At 35.9% G+C, this 18,212-nt stretch overlaps 1 protein-coding gene across 1 annotated transcript in view; it reads left to right on the top strand.

Annotated features, from left to right (window-relative positions):
• Positions 1 to 18,212, top strand: part of LOC124554700 (patched domain-containing protein 3-like) — a 633,296-nt gene that overhangs the window by 445,351 nt on the left and 169,733 nt on the right. The window contains exons 12-13 of the mRNA XM_047128324.1: positions 2,188 to 2,340; positions 17,275 to 17,399. Coding sequence (XP_046984280.1) covers positions 2,188 to 2,340; positions 17,275 to 17,399 — 278 coding nt within the window. The remainder of the gene's footprint in view (positions 1 to 2,187; positions 2,341 to 17,274; positions 17,400 to 18,212) is intronic.

Below are 18,212 nucleotides of genomic sequence, written 5' to 3'. Positions count from 1 at the left end.
AACAGGGTTTCTGATGGAAAATATGATCAAAATAATTTTTATAATAAGAGAAGAAAAATGTTTAGCATGGTACAAGTCTTTGGAGATAGACTAACTCAAATATTATCACTAATATGATGTAAGCCAAAACACATTCTAGGAAAACTATGTCAAATAATTCACACCATCTACCCAATACAAACTGACCAATTGACCAAATTAATTCTGTCCATTGTAAACAATATCTGCCATACTTTCCATACAAAGTATGTTGTTAGTGAATAATGACTAAGTCGCATAAAAAAACCTGGAAGACAATTGGAAATTGAGCATGTCTTGTGAATAATCCAGTGCCTGGACCAACACAGCTTGTCTCCTTCAACCAGTGGCTCAACAGGTGCTTCAGCCCTTCAAAAACTGCACAAAATAATTTCTTTTAAGGATATTATTAAGTCTAAAATATCTTAATTTGACATTAGTCATAATATTCTGAACAAATAAATTCAGCACTACAGAAACTGTTGCCTCAGATGACTCAAGAATCATCAACTCAGATTGAATGCGTGACTGCTTACAGTATACATAAGGAGACCACATCTATAACACAAAATATATGGAAGAAGAGTATATGATGGAGCTCCTGGAATACTATGATGAGTTTGCTACTTAAAAAAATAAGACCTTCTTCAGCTAAAATATGATGAAACTTTGAGAAATCTCTCTTCCAGTTCAGCACCTATATAAGACATAAACAAAACTTTGTGTGTGTCACAGCAATGGCCAAACAGCACAATTTATTTTGGCAGAGTAATTTACATGTGTCAATGGCATGCATGACTCTCCCACAGTAGATGGAATACTGAGAAAATTAAACCAATCAATCAGTCACTATGGGCACACAGTTCATGGAAATAAATATATATTGTAACTAATGCAATGATAAGTCAATATTCTCACTCTTAATGAAGTTTTCATATTCTCATACAATCATAAACTTATTACATTATTTCAGTCTATATTTGTGAAAAGACTATATTGAGAGAGAAAGAGAACAAAATTCCTTATCTTTTAATGTGACTGTTTTATATGGAGGATATGAGACAACCTCTATAACTTAAATTGTTTGAAGCTTTAATCAGTGCTTTCATGAGTCTTTTTTACCCAAATTGTGTGAAGCTTTTTATTTCATCACAGATTTTGCACTGTATATAGGGTGTCTCTTCTAAGAGTTGTCAATCACATTATTCTCTAGTGTATGGGCAGATGGCTGCAATATTTCTTTTTTGATGTTTGTGTGGTCAGTCAAATTATTTTTACCACAGGTATCTTGAAATGCCCAGTGTAAACAGAAAATAGCATTACAAACAAAACATTTTTTTAAACTGAATTTCATGTGGCCCCTTGATAGAGCAGTCCCGTGTTAGTCTGATGTGATATTCAGTTTAATAACATGTTCTCAAGCACTTATCATATTGATGTACACTTTTTTACGACATATTACTTGCCCCATCTTGTGTGCTGGCAGTAACAGTACTCAGTTCCTGGTGGAGTACTGTATATTCTGTATGTTTTGCTTCTCTGTTAATACATATTGTTGCACCATATATCATACTAGACTATTATACAATTGCTTTATCAAATGAGCATATAGCATTACACTTAAAATACACATTTTGATTGTAACAAGAAAGAAAAAACATTTTTAATTTACATAGGGTGTCACACAAAACACATGATGGGCAGTAGTTGTTTGGATGGACTCCAGAGAGTCTTATGAAAGACATCTGGTATATGCTGACCCTATTTCTTTGTACGTCCGTTCCTCCCCCCCCCCACCCCCCCCCCCACCCCCCCCCAATGCAGGTTAACTTTTATTTCGGTATTGTTTTCTGTGTGACTAAAGCACCAGTATTTTTAAGCTTATTCTCCTTTTGAAACTCTATCTTTATGAATGAAATCCACAACAAATGACATACACAAACATATAACTGGGGTAATGGGAAGTCTTTGGCAGACAATGTAGCCATGCAAGCACATGCGTGCATATATGTACTCCATAGTTCTGAAGAAGAATTGCCTGAAAGCTAATGATGTGTCCCTATTGATGACTCAGCAGCTCATGTGTGTGTGTGCGATTTTTAAGAAATCTGCTTTTGTTTTGTAGTTTATTGGGATTTAAACTTAGTTGCATCTGTATCTTTATTTCAGGTGGAATAGATTACTACTATAACTATTATCAGGCAAACAATAATGCTCTTGAATTTCTTATATCAAAGCTGGCAGAAAATCCTTACATTAGCCAGGGATCACAAAAAATATGGTTTAAGGACTTCCAAAACTATCTTGAAAGCCAAGAATATGGTAAGTACATTTTCAGAGGTGAATAGGAAATATTTTGAATACTAGATAAAATCTGATGATTCATAGTAGTACAGGTGCCAGAGTGACCTGGACTCTTGCAATACACTAATCACAGTACCTTGAAACAATTTCAGATACAATGAAAAAAGAGCAATAGGTATTTGAGCCCTGGTACATTGATGTGAAACACACAGAGAAATGCATTTTTAATAATTAGACAAAATTAGTTTCTATACCTAAGGCCCATGACCTAGCTGCCACCAAACATTACCTCTACCTCCATCCTGCCAACCTCAGACCCACCACGCCATTCCTTGCACACCTGACCAACTATAACCTGCCCCATAATTACTTCTTCTATGAGGGGAAAATATATAAACTAATTTGCATTATCAGCAACAGAGCCCATATGGCACACTCATAATCAAACCTGTTTATGGGCCATCCAGAGGAAACTTCCCCAGCCATCCAAAATACTAGATCCCTGGTCTGGTTCAAATCATTGATATCTTCGTGATCTGGACCCAAGACAGTCTATCTTCATTCCTCCACAGGCTCAACACCTGCTCACCTAACTGCTTCACCAAGTTCTCCTCCCTATGTGTGTCACCTTCGAGGACACTGCCCTTCAATTGTTCCCATTAACTCTTGATACACTCAGTTTCATGTATGACAAAGTCTCATATTTTGATTTCCTGAAATAATATTCTGGAAACTGATAGTATAATGCCAGTAGATGAACTTTTAAAAGTGGCTCCTTCAACTTTTTTCATGCTATGAAGTTATTGATGACTAGTTCCAGTTTTACAGATTGCAGTTTAAACAAGTAAAAATACATCCATCTCTTTCTTCGTCAACATATCCAGAAGAGAAATATTTCAGTCATTAGTCAGAGACATAGTATTTGTTGAATTCCACAGTGGTATAGTGTGCAGTGACAGAATTATAGAAGTAACAATGCACACAAAATAAATTGTAGTGCAATCACCAAAATTAATTGCATTAGCCAATAAACAGCATTTTAAGAAAATTAGCTCTTTATGTGTATTTGTTCACTATTGTGCACAAGATTTTATGCTGCAAAGATATTATGCAGCTGCAGAATTGTCACATACGTAGTTGTTACACATATATATTAGCTCACATGGAACTTTCTTCAACCAACATAGTTACTGCATGTACAAATTCTGATGTCAGACTTTCTGATACGTGGACCTTACTCACTCACTTGCCTGACTGACATGCTCATGAACCAACATACAGAAGTTATATAATTACTTGCTGCTAGCAATATAGTAAAAAAAGTATAGAGTTAAAGTTCATAACCTTGTAAGTGTTGAGGCAAAATAAGCAATTAAAATCATGAGTGTTTGAATCTTCAATTCCAGTTACCTCACAAGTTCATTAGTTTCAAGTAATTTAAAATATGTTCCTCGGAAGAAAAGAATGTCTGCTTCAGATTGTATGGTGCCAATATTTCCTATTCTGCCCATTAGCTCAAAATGTTTTCCTGTTGGGTGGCATTGTTGTAACTTTAATTAGCCATAAATTTTAATTAATTAGGCTTCTAGTAAAACCAATTGCATCATTGTAATCAGCACAATAAATATATTATGAAATTTCACATAAATAGCAATTTGACATAGTCCTGTACATTTTACACTATTTATTTATTTTATTTATCCATCCGTTGACAATAAATATTGTATGGATGTTGTCGAGGGTACATGTAAGCCATTTCAAAGAAATGGGACACAAAAAATATATACGTAAAAAAGTACAAAACAAAATAATACAATTAAGTTAATAATAATATAATGAAATTAATATAGCCTACATACATCCCTGCTTGTTATTTTAAATGCATAGTCTGTTTTTCATAAGGCTTTAGTTTTGTCCTCCCTAAACGGCAAGTCCTTGTATACACAACACTGCTTAAGTATGTATTTACATCACACAACAGCTGTCCTTTAAGTATGTAAATGTAATTAATGATCAGGTAAAGAATGATTAGGTACAAATAGAGTATTTTCCATTTTGCCTTTATAAATATCATCAGAAAAAATTTATTGACTTACATAGTCATTTACAGAATAAAAACATTGTTCTACTAGAATTTTTTTAAATTCTGTTTTAAATTTGTTATCATCTTCTAACTGCCTAATGTTGACTGGCAGTGCGTTGTACGGTTTTGCATCGATATGGCTCACGTGCCTTTGTGTATTTGTTCTTTTTGTTCGCTGAGTATGGAGTGCTGCGCTATTACAGGTATTGTAGTTATGAAAGTCGGCATTTGTCTGAAAATCTGCAATGTGGGTCCTGACATACAATACACATTTGTATATGTATATTGATGCTATAGTAAGTATTCTAAGCTTTTTGAATATGGGTTTGCAGTGTGTCTGTGGATGACTGTGAGTTATTATCCGGATGGCCCTCTTCTGCAACAAAAAAATTTGTTTTAAGTGCCCTGTTGTGGAACCCCAAAATATTATTCCGTATGTGGCAAGAGATTGAAAATAGCTGGAATATGCCATTCTGGCACCCTCTGAGGTACAAACATTTGCAGTAATTCTGAGGGCAAAACAGGCTGAATTAAGTTTCTGTGCAAATTTTATTATGTGGTCATTAAAATTTAACTTTTCATCCACATGAATCCCCAGCAATTTTGTGGATGTCACTCTGTCTAAGGCTTTGTCACCCCACGCCAGATCGAGATTTACATTTTGACATCTTTTCCCAAACTGCATGTAATTTGTTTTATTTACATTCAATGTCAACCTGTTTGCATTGAACCAAGAGCGGATGTAATTTAGTACTTTATCAGCAGTTGTTGGTAGCAATTGCTTTGGTGCACTTATTATCACACTAGTATAATCTGCAAATATTATTGCTATGGCTGGATCATCTGAGGTGTGAAAATCATTTATATAGGCAAGAAACAATATGGGCCCTAGGATGCTGCCTTGTGGTACTCCTATTTCTACATTTTTTTACCTCTGATAGTGAATTTATTTTGTGGTTGGAGTAAGTTGATGTCAGTCCTACAACCTGTGTTCTGTTTTTTTAGTTATGATTCAAACCATTTTTTTCCTATCCCATGTATTCCCAACGCTTCCAATTTTTCTAAAAGAATGTCCTGGTTCACAGTGTCAAAAGCTTTGGAGAGGTCTAAATTTACTCCTACAACACTATAATCTTTTTCTAGATTTTTGATTATTTGTTCAGTGTAGCACATTACTGCTGTTTTGGTATTTTTACCTGCTTGGAAGCCATGCTGATTTCTGTTTGGTAAATTATGTTCATTTAGATATTTGTTGATTCGGTGCTTCATCAGTTTTTCTAATATTTTTGAAAATGCTGGGAGGAGAGATGTTGGGCGATAGTTTTTTAAATATTGGCTTCACTTTTGAAATTTTCAGCCTTTCTGGAAAAGCTCCTTCACTGAATGATAAATTGGCTATGTGTGCAAAGGGCTTTGCGATTTGTGGTGCTGTCCTTGTTATGATTGACACATGCACCTCATCTATGCCAGCCGACATTTTGGGTTTCAAGCTTTGTATCACTTTCAACACTTCACCCTCATTTGTTGGCTCTATCCTCATCCTACAAGCTGCTTTTGGATTTTCAGGTTTTTCTTCGTTTGTAAATTTTAAGCTTAATGAAGTTGTTGCATTTATGAAATAATTGTTAATATAATTTGGCAAATCTTGTTTATTAATATTGATATTTTTTAAATTTTTGAGGCTAATGTCCTGGTTTTCACAACTCTTCCCCATTTCAGTCTTCACAATACCCCATATCCATGGCTTTTGATTTGTTTTCAGACTGTCTTATAAAACTATAATTACTCGTGAATTTTGCTTTAGCAATTACTTGTCTATATACCATCTTGTAATTCCTGACATATTCTATGAATTGTGGATCTGTGGATGTTTTCATTTTAGAAATTAGTCTCTTTAGAGTTCCACACGAAGTTTTGATGCCAGCTGTGATCCAAGAACTTGGCTTTGTATTGCCATGTGACCTGATTTTTGACAGCTTTTTTGGAAAACACATTTCAAAATATTCCATGAAAATGGAAGAAAATGTGTTATACGCATCATTTGTATTTGTTAGGGATAGTACTTCTGCCCAAGCCTCATTGGTTAGCATATTGCAGCTACATTAGATATTATTGATGTGTATTAACAGGGATAGTAAAAAACAAAGAATAATGAGTACTCCAGTGGCAACAGGACCACCCTGGCCTGTGCTGACTGCTACTGCCATGCATAAGTGCAGCTCAATTGCTGCTACAGTACTGATTATTCTTCATGCTTTACTGTTCTTGTTAATACATATCAATAAAACAGATAACACACTAAATTAATTTGGGACCACTCTATTGAATGGGCATGTAAAATTCCACTTTCAAACCATTTTGCTTGTAATGGGAAACAAACTGATGCTTGCCATTGATGCTGGGCATAACATGAGAGAAGTAGTGAGCAGGACTTGTTTGGGTTGGCTCCAGCTTCGTGCTGCAAAACTGAATTACGCATTGTGTGGTTTTTGGTTCATTGGTAAAAAGTGTCTGAGTGTTACATTTTTACGGTTTATATGTATTTTGTTTTTATCAGTGGTACAGAAAGGGGCAATTGCAGTTGCATTTGTCATTGTGTATTTTAACATACCTGTAACCGGACATGAATGTATTGTAATTAGTCCCTTTCAATTCTGTATGAGATTATGTGACAAAATACTTGGCATGTCGTATTATTTTGTTGTTATTTTTGCAACTTATAACTTCTGAAAAATAACTTGGTATAATGTCACACACATTAGATATCATCAACATTATAAGCATTTGTGGTAGACCATTGCAAAAGTCTTTCATAAAATGTCTGTACTTCATTGCTGTGTTAGATATATTGAGTGAATTTCTTAAGATCAGCAATGATTAATTTGGACAATCCCATTTTTGTTGCATTGTTTAAGGGTGCCAAACAGAGTTTCTGGCTCAGGCCATGCACCTGATAGCTTTAGCTGAAAATTTTGATACAAAATGCTATTTATGGATGGGTAAGCTTGTATAGTCCCAATGTATTTCCTTGAGTATTCAAAGTGCTTAAATTATGTTGGTGTAAAGGACTATTTTTATGGTCTTGGTAGAGCACAGGAACAGGATTCACTGGGAAGACATTGTTTTTTGTAGAAAGATGGCCACCATTGACTGAAGTCAAGGATTTCATTGCCTTGTACTGTAACTACTGCCTTGACCTCTTTGTTCATATTAGCTATTATGGATACTCTCTGTCATGTTTCATTACATTTTATTATGCCGAATGTTCTATAACAATCAAGGAACAAATGCCTCTGACAGAAAAATAATGAACAATATCTTCAAACTTATGAGATTTAGTGGGACTTAAATAGAAATGTATGATGTTATGTTTCCTGTTTCCTCCAGGGCATGAATGAGAGAACAGATGTTAAGTTTTGTCACTTGCAAACATTGTTTTCAATATAATGGTACAAGAATGTACATGATTCATTTGCACCTTTCTTCACATCTCCTTCAGTGTACAACCAGATAACAGAACTGTTCTCCTTCAGATTTGATACACAAAAAAAAGAACACAGATAACTGTCTCATGTGAAACACTTCCCGCATATGTACTTGGACTTATTCCATAGATGTACATCATAAGCAGCTAAATAAATAAATAAATAAATAATTGGGATGCATGGCACAGACAAGTTCTACATAAAGTTGAACAAGAGTCCACATATCTAGTCAACCCTGGCAATTATTTCTCCTTGTAGGACTTCTGGTTTCTTCATTATTTTGTGAATGTCCAGTTCACCCTGTGCTGCCCCTTTAACAAACTCCTACAGGTGAAGTGATTTCAATTTGGTTTGTAGCTCTTCACACATGCTGCAGACATCAATTTTTGGTCTCCCAAACTTTAATTTAAAATTGTTTTTGAAGTATGATAAATAAAAGCTATATTTAACTGTTGTTCCAGGATGAGACATTTTAAAGGTGTTGTACATCAACATCATATTCAATTCAGAGTGCAGATATTTAATTTATTTTCCTCTATAGTGTGACTTTTAACAGGGAATGAACTTGTGTGACCATAATTATCTTTTCAGATATTCCTGGAACTGCATAGGACATTGTGTTGAAACCCTATCATCTTGTAGTTTGGAGCCCGATATTAAAAGTGAACCTAACCTCAAAACCCTTTTTTGTGATATACAGTGAAGGTTTACCAAAGCTTTTCCACAAATTTCTATAAGTTTTCAGATATGCAGTACATAGAACTTAAGGCTTGCTCTTCTCTGTTCAGAATGTTCAGAATGGTGCTTATATCAGAAGCTTCCAAGAGCCATTGAAGATGTAGGTCTTGTTCACTTTTGTTGTCAAAATCATAAAGTTTGGCACAATGTCTATTTGATCGTTTTCTCTGAACTTCAAATAACATTTCCAGAGTTTACACCCACATATCAGAATAATGATTTTTTTTCTCATCTGTTATTTTTCCTGAACAACTAGGTTTTCCCTTTCACAGTCTTTTCTTTCCTAATATTACATTTCCACTTCTCAGGTGTTTTCTTTCACTACTTACATTCATCTAGAAAATTTCACCTTGCGGCAAACCTTGCACGATATTATTTCACATCCAATAAACTCTGCAAAAGAAAAATATGGAGATAGATATTTGTATTTCTTTTGTTACATAACACTCAGTATTCTGTCAAGGTGCCACTATCATATCAGGTGCAGCATTGTTTGGAATTGTACAGAACATGCAGCAGTTAGCTCCTTTCATCGCCCACATAGCATAGGTTCTGAATTACATCCCTAAACAGCTGCTGTAGCTAGTTCCCTCCATCACCAATCAGTTGGTCTGCCAGGAAAATATACCAACAAATGTATACCTCATTTTATGCACTACCTTTTAGTACCTTGGGCATGTTCTCTCTCCCTTTTTTTTTTTTTTTTTTTTTTTTTTTTTTTTTTTTTTTTTTTTTTTTTTTTTTTTGCACTATCATAGCTGTTGCAATAATTGGGTTTTTGATGTGCTTATTTAATCATTTTATTACTTGTCTTAGTTCACACCAATATGTAATCAATTTATTACAATGCTTTATCATACAATAATTTTCCAAAATGTTGTATTTGACACAGGTACAAAGTGGTCTTATACCATGAGCCACAACTTAAAATAAATGGATAAGTCACATATTATGAATAGACTTTACTGAACACAAACACAGGGCTAATAAACAGAACATCCAAATAAACAACTATAAAAGAATTTTTCTGATTAACAAATTAGGCCTAAATTTCATGTTAATAAACATTTAAAAGCAAAAAATTACTGTTATTGTTGTAAGCCTATGTAGCATTACTATATTGTTAATCTCTATCGCCACATTATAAATGTCTACTAAAAGGTACCTTGGGCCACTATAATGCAGTATATAACCAGCTGGCTCAAAGGACAATCTTCCTCCCACTTCAATAAATGGTTAACATAACCTAAAATAATAAAATGGTGGGAAAATTCACAGCATGGTTACTAAGATGAATGTCTATCACAATTATCAACCATTTAAGTTTTAATTTTATTTTTGCATATACAGCTGGAATAACATTCAATTAAGAACGGAAAAACTTTTAAGTGAAAAAAATGGTATATTTATATATACAGGGTGACCCAAAAGTCCATTAACATTTGAAAATGCCCCAATTCATGAAATAATGTAGATAGAGAGGTAAAACTTGACACACATACCTGAAATGCCAGGCAGTTTTATTGAAACCAAAAATGAGTGTAAAAACTGGCCCTCAGATGACACTGGACAGCAACACACCAGTGATTTGGCATGAGAATTGTGTATAAAATGAGCTGTAGTCAGACAGGGGTCAGTTGCATGAGCACTCAGTGTGACAAAGTAGGTTTCACACTCACCATCCTACTTTGTCTTTTACACTCCTAATTACTATAACTAGGATCTATACTAGTTTTTTTTTTTTTTCATTTTCGTTTGTTACTCTTCCCAAAAATTTTGATGATACAATCCATTATCTGAGCACACATTTCATGCATTTACAAACTGATATAAATTAATTTCCCCTGTGAAATCTATTTATTCAGATTATACATTTCACTGTTCTGAATGTTTTCTGTTAATTAGTTCACTGGAAATGATGTATTTCCAAAGTTACTGTCTTTCAGAGTGTTTGATCTAGAAAGCATCTGTAAAAATTTAGTGATCTGATAAATAGATTCAGAAAAGTAAATTCTCTCTAAACTGTAGGCCAATTTTTACTCATTTCCAAGACATGCTTATTTTAGCTCACACCTAATTAATTCAGGAAATATAATTAATTAAAAGTTTCAACCAGCCCAACTTAAAGCTCAAATTGTGACCAAACCACTATAAATTTCTGGTATATGTTAATGTACTATTGATGGGCTAAATTTTCTGAAACCAGTGACACCAATAACAAATATGTAATTGCCATAATTAAGAACTGCATAATTTTTAATATCCAAATTTTAATAATCAGTATGGGTGCCATATCTAAATATCAGGATTTTCCATAGTGTAAGTATAAATTGGTTCTGTATATTTTAATAGCTACTGTTCATACTGTTAATTTGATAAACAATGTCTGAAACTCATTATTACATCTATTCTATGAGGTTTCAGGATTGCAGCTGACTTCTTGCCAAAATATTTGGGCTGGCCACTGTTCAGCTGCAGTGGTGGACACTCACCTGAAGATGACTGAATGGTCGCCAACCAAAATATTGTAGCAAGAGCTCAACATGATCTGGCTGCAGTTGCAAAACCTCAAAGAATATTCAGTATGCCAGGAAAACTTCTAGAATCATTATTACATCTAGAATGAGATTTTCACTCTGCAGCAGAGTGTGCACTGATATGAAACTTCCTGGCAGATTAAAACTGTGCGCCAGGCCGAGGCTTGAACTCAGGACCTTTCCCTTTTGTGGGGAAGTGCTCTACCATCTGAGCTACCCAAGCATGACTCACAACACTTCCTCACAGCTTTTATTCTGCCTGTACCTCATCTTCTACCTTTCAAACTTCACAGAAGCTTCCCTGCAGACCTAGCACTGCTGCATGAAAGGATATTGCGGAGTCATGGCTTACCCACAGCCTGGGGGATGTTTCCAGAATGAAATTTCCACTCTTCAGTTGAGTGTCCACTGATATGAAACTTTCTGGTAGATTAAATTTGTGTGTCAGACCAAGACTCAAACTCAGGACCTTTGCTTTTTGTGGGCAAGTGCTCTACCACCTGAGCTACCCACGTTTGAGTCTAGGTCCGGCACACAGTTTGTCAGGAAGTTTCACATCAGCACACACACTGTTGCAAAGTAGAAATTTCATTCTGGAAACATCTCCCAGGCTGTGGCTAAGTCATGTCTTCACAATGCCCTGCAAGATCTGCAGGAGAGCTTCTGTGAAGTTTGTAAGGTAGGAGACAAGGTACTGGCAGAATTAACGCTGTGAAGATAGGTCGTGAGTCACGCTTGGGTAGCTCAGATGGTAGAGTAGTTGCCCACGAAAGGCAAAGGTCACAAGTTCGAGTCTTGGTATGGTACACAGTTTTAATCTGCCAGGAAGTTTCATTATTACATCTATTTAAAAAGGAATAATGTGACCTAGGGGAATTTAAAATAATAATCAAATAAGCAGAATCACATAATATTCTAGAACACATCTATATAATGATGAAACATCCACAATTCTTTAATGACACTTCTCATTTTTCTTGGAGTTAAATCTTGTTCAGTACGTAATTTGCTCCAAGATTTCAGTATTCTCTACACTGTGTGCTCTAGTGGTGTTGTTTGAAATAGCCTCAGGATTACTCTAGAATATGAACAGTGACTATTAAAACCAGTGATAGACTTAATAACTGCAAATGTGCCACTGTGCCTTAACAAACTATTATCATCATTCTGTGTGCCTTGTAGACAATTTGTTATCTACTATAGGGAAAATTATTTTGTGTGCCAATTAGTTCATGATTCTTATCCTTTTGGCAGAATATAATTTAAAGTTATCTGTCAAATGTGTGTACAAGGAGACCTGCATAAACATTTTTGATCTGTAATGAGGCCTGGTCTTTAGCAATAGGAATCAAACTCCATAAATAAATATGCAAAGTAATTTTGTGTGTACATTTGAAAAGAACCATTGGCCTTCTCTCTTTATTTGTTAAGTGATACAATCCTACCACAAACATTTTCAGCTAGAGAACCAGTGGCACATCTACTGAGAGGCGACCTTAATCTACAGGTGGGTCCCCCTTGTATCGTTACAACAGCATGTTGACTTTACCAGAAAAGGCACTGTTAGTGGAGCTTTACTATCAGAATGGAGGATCCACAACTGCAGGTTTAAGATTTTAATATCATAAGAAGGGTATTTGAATGGGTAAAGATCCTGTGGCAAGTGTTTCTGAGAAGAAAATGATCATGAAGTTCAAAGCCTCAGGTTGTGTGGATGATCAGCCCTGTAGTGTGTGCTAGACAGAGGTGCTACTGCTGCTCAGACAGTTCAAGAAGAAAGGAGACTTTAGTGGGTTCATCTCTGCATGGTGAAGTCAGTTCTTGTGAAAATACACGTTGCACTGGCATTCCATATACTACTGGTTGGAAAGCACTAAGGCACACCACCCAATGCTATATGTACAAAATCTAGCATCGGCATGAACACCGATTTTGTGATGCACAGAATTTTTGCAGTATGGGCACTTCAAAAAACTGGGATAGATGATGATTGGTTGTCTAATCTGTTGTGGACCAATGAAGCCCATTTCACACTCTGAAGATATGTGAACAACCACAACCGCATAATTTGGACTACTGAAAATCCTAGAACTGTCATGCAAACCTCACTTTATGATGAGAATGTGGTGTCCCCACCAGACACCACACTTGCTAGGTGGTAGCCTTTAAATCGGCCGTGGTACGTTAGTATACGTCGGACCCGCGTGTCGCCACTGTCAGTGATTGCAGACCAAGCGCCGCCACACGGCAGGTCTAGAGAGACTTCCTAGCACTCGCCCCAGTTGTACAGCCGACTTTGCTAGCGATGGTTCACTGACAAATTACGCTCTCATTTGCCGAGACGATAGTTAGCATAGCCTTCAGCTATGTCAATTGCTACTACCTAGCAAGGCGCCATTATCATTTGCTATTTATCTTGTGATGCATGTACAGTCAGACCGATGTTCACCAATTATGGATTAAAGTTAAGTATTCCAGAAGCTACGTACTTTATTTGCTAGTCTCCATTACTTGGCCTGTTCCAGACCTCACGCCAGCCTGCGTGAGCTTAACGCGTGCCTTTCGGCTTCCTGTCATAGTGGATTGGCTGTCTTGCCAGTCCACAACAGAGAAAGTCACAGTGTGGTGTGGATTTACCACATCAATCGTTATTGGACCCTTTTTCTTTGAGGAAATGCAGAATGTTGCTTTTCAAATTTTCAGTGTTATGGGGGCAAGGTACACCAATATGTTACAGAATCACATCATCCTTAGACTGTCTGATAAACACTTGATGGAAATTATGGCTTTTACCCAAGATGGAGCTCCACCCATATTGCTACTTATGTGAAAGATCTCTTGTGCACATTGTTTGGTGAAAATCACATGCTCGGCAGCCACTGCCATCATGCTAGTCCTCTCAGCTTCTCAGTCCTCAGTCTGTGTGATTATTAGTTGTGGGATTAGATGAAGTCGCAAGTCTACCGTAATCATCTGACTTCATTGGGGATGCTAAAAGACAATATTGGATGGCAGTTTTTCACCATAAATATTGATTTGCTGTACAGCGCTGTTCCCAACCTTGTCACTTGACTACAGGTATTGTTGATATGATAATCATAATGCATATGGCTAGGCAAGGAACTCCACCTGTGGGGAGCCCAGCCACCTGGCGCAAGTCTCTTTAGTTGATGCCACTTCGGCAACTTGAGAGTCGATGGGGATGAAATGACAACAAAGGCAACACAACATTCAGTTCCCGAGCGGAGAAAATCTCTGATGCAGCTGGGAATTGAACCTAGGCCCCTCACATGGCATTCCATCATGCTGACCTTTCAGCTACGGAGGCCGATGGTACTGTTGAAGAATAATGGCTGACATGTTGAGCATTTGTTATAAAGAACATCCACTTCACTAAAAGTCAATTGTTATGCTAATTATTTCTTTTGTTTCATATGAATTACCATCTGTTGGTCATTTTGTGCACTTTTCTTGCATTCGATAAAACTGCCTATCATTTCCAGCACGTGACAAGTTTTATCTCTCTACCTACATTATTCTGTGAAGGATTGAATTTCCAAACATTAACAGACTGTTGGGTCACACTGTCTATTTTCTCTGTGTGAGTTTTTTCACCAAGAACTATTAACTTTTGTGAAATGTTGCTCGCAAATAATCAGTATTTCACATTCTATCTTTAGCTTACTTTTTATAGCATCAGTGAACACCAGGTACATGTGTATGTGGGACTAATACCTCTCTAAACCCCGAATATCTAAAAGTCACTGGCCATTTTACTGTCTGCCTTCCTTCTTTCCTTTTCTGCCCCCGCCCCCCTCTCCCCATTCCAACCCACACAATGTTAAGTTATAAGAAGTAGTAAGTCCTATCAACTTTTATTATTTTTTTGAGATTTAAAAAAAATGTGTAGTGATATGCATTGAAGTCTGACTAATGTAACATTACATTAATACTGCAGGAATAATATGAAATTCTATAGAAGATACAGAACACTTTAAATAATGCAGCCAATCAACAACTTCCTCAGTGTCCCATTTCATTTTACTGAGTTATAGTTTAACATCTGTTAACATAAATGTCATTATAGGAGTAGTTTATTTCATATCAGGCTAAAGCCACCACTCATTGGCAGACAAGTTACTTCTGTGTACTTCCATTTGAACATTTTTCTTTAAATTCATACTCCCATAATACCATGTTTTCTGACATGCCCAACTCGTATCAACTATAAAATGTCTTGCTGCAAAAAATCAAAATCCTGAAGTTTATTGAAATGAAAGCAAGCATACAAAAGAGTGTTCTCTCTTGTAATATAAGGTCTGTTCAAAAAATTCTGGATCATTCATAATTTTGCACCAATGGTGTTTCGGAGTGAAATTTGATTGCCATCCCTGCACATTCCTATGTTTATTGTGTAACTGCCAGAAGTTTCATTGTTGTGTGTCTGTTAGTTATTGCTCTGCGCTGTATTGAGTAGAACATTGTGTCACACAGTTTGTGAATTTTAAGATGGAAGAGTTAGAGGAACAATGCCTCTACATTAAATTTTGTGCGAAACTCAAGAAAACCTTTACAGAGAACACCAAATGATGCAGGAAGCCTACAGTGATGAGTGCATAAACCATACTCAGTGTTATGAATGGTTCATGATTTAAAAATGGCCAGATGGAACATCAACAAAATTGTGGGTGCCAATCGAAGACTGACTGTCCATGAGAGTGCATAAAAATGTAACATTTCAGTTGGATCATGTCATGAAACCCTGACACAGCATCTTAGAATGCATCATGTTGCCACGAAGCTTGTCCCATGGCTCACGAGTCAAGAACAAAAAGACATTTGCCTTGCAATCTGTGAAGAGCTTTGGATCACGCAAATGAGAATGAGATGTTCCTTAAGAGAATCATAACTAGTGATGAGATGTGGGTTTATGGTTATGATGTTGAGACCAAAATTCAATCTTCACAATGGGTCATGGAAGGTTCTCCAAGATCAAAATAAGTTCATCAGATCAGGTCAAATGTCAAAGCCATGCTGATAGTTTTCTTTGACTTTGAAGGATTATTTCATCATGAATTTGTGCTACAGGGGCAAATTGTTAATCAGTGGTACTATCAGGACTTTTTATGATGCTTGTGAGAAAATGTGAGAAGGAAACGGCCTGAAATGTGGCAAGACAATCCATGGCTCTTGCATCATGATAATGCACCCACACATTCACCCCTGTTTGTGCGTGACAATCACACAAAAACAAAATCATTGTGTTGCCTCATTCACCATACTCTCCAGACCTGGCCTCCCTGGACTTTTTTTATTTCCAAAGTTGGAAAGCCTGTTGAAAGGACAAACATTTTCAATGATAGATGAGAGAAAAGAAAATTCACAGAAGGCACTTCGTGCAATCCAGCAAGAGGCGTGCCAGGACTGCTTCCGGAAGTGGAAATGGCATTGGGAGCAGCATATCAATTATGGAGGAGAGTATTTCAAAGGAGACCATGCACAATAAGTAAGAGGTACACATAGAAAATTTTTGTGGACAAAGTTCTGGAATTTTTTGAACCGACCTCATATATTAAGAACACCAATAATTCACAATTAACATGAATGAACAGTTTCCAAGCTTCCAGTAGAGTTAGTTTTATGTTTTAATACATATTTCATCCATATTTGGTAACATACTTTATTTTATTGTCTTAGGAGAAGAAAAACTTCTAAGCCAAGGCCGCAATAAAACACTGTATTGTGGATAATTGGTTTTGGTAAAATTATGTTGTCATCATCAGACCTTCGCACAGGTTATTATAAACATCTTGTGCCATATGCACACAAAATCTTTCCATTAAACCTCCAGATGCACAACATATGACATGAAAGTTATGCATCAGGAGATTTAATGGAAATATTTTTTGTGTGTGTGGCACAAGATGTTTATAATAACCTGTGCGAAGATCTGATGATGGTAACAGTTTTACCAAAACCAGTTATCCACAATACAGTGTTTTATTGCGATCTTGGCTAAGAAGTCTATCTTCTCCTGAGAAAGTGAATACAGATCATTCCTTCATACTCAGTATGAGTAAACTAATGATTATTTTATTTTGTTCCTTAGATGCTGAGGATTCAATTGAATATAACAATTATCTAACTGAATTTCTGCTCCTAACCAATAATGGACAAAGTTTCATTAAGGATCTCAAATTTGATGGTTTTCCCCTTGAAGGTTACAACATCACAGTAAGTTGAAGATTATGCACTGTTTGACATTATTTGACTAGATATAAATTTCTTATGTATATCATCAACATTTAAAAATGCGTGTTTGAAAGGTAGCCATATAAAAGAGATGAATAAAATTGCAACTGGACTGAGGAACCTGATATGAATATAAAGTAAATGCTGACATTAGTATTTAATATGACAACGGTGAGCTGACACATGGAGAGACAGATGGAAACATTTATCACCATTATATAAATGTTGTAGATGTGTTGCATTCCACCATCAATAATCAGCTGAGTAATAGTTATGGAATAAAATATATTAATTTGCACATGAAATTTTGTAATTAGAAACAGTTGACAATTAGTTCAATATAATGGCATCACAAAAAGGCCCTTTGCTTGCAAAAAAATGAGGTAGAAGTTTTCTTTATCTTATAGTTTTATGTAGTTGAGAGTATGTTGAATCCAAGTTTTCAACCTCCAAAACCCTAGGGGCAACTTTTTGTGGCCATAAAACCAAGAAATTTTGGCACTTTTTTCAGGTTTCTGCCTATTACTTGGAAACTATGCATCCTAATGAAAATGCTACAACTTACCAAAATGAAAGAGCATTAAATTTTTCGTTGAATGATGTACTTAAATGTCAAAATTGGTGCAGCTGTTTGGCCATAATCAGTTGCCGAAGTTCGTTCATTTTTACCAACGTGGCTAAAAAGTCAGCTCCAATGCCTGTAAATTAAAAACAGCCCTCCAAATTAAAATTTCAAGTTATCAAAGTTGCAGGGCATGAAATTTCATGTTACAAAAGCATATAGTTTCTCAGTTT

This window comes from Schistocerca americana, chromosome X (assembly GCF_021461395.2).
Source record: "Schistocerca americana isolate TAMUIC-IGC-003095 chromosome X, iqSchAmer2.1, whole genome shotgun sequence".
Classification (NCBI taxonomy): domain Eukaryota; kingdom Metazoa; phylum Arthropoda; class Insecta; order Orthoptera; family Acrididae; genus Schistocerca; species Schistocerca americana.
The sequence above is the reverse complement of the archived record's forward strand: the minus strand, read 5'-3'. Positions and strand labels throughout refer to the sequence as shown.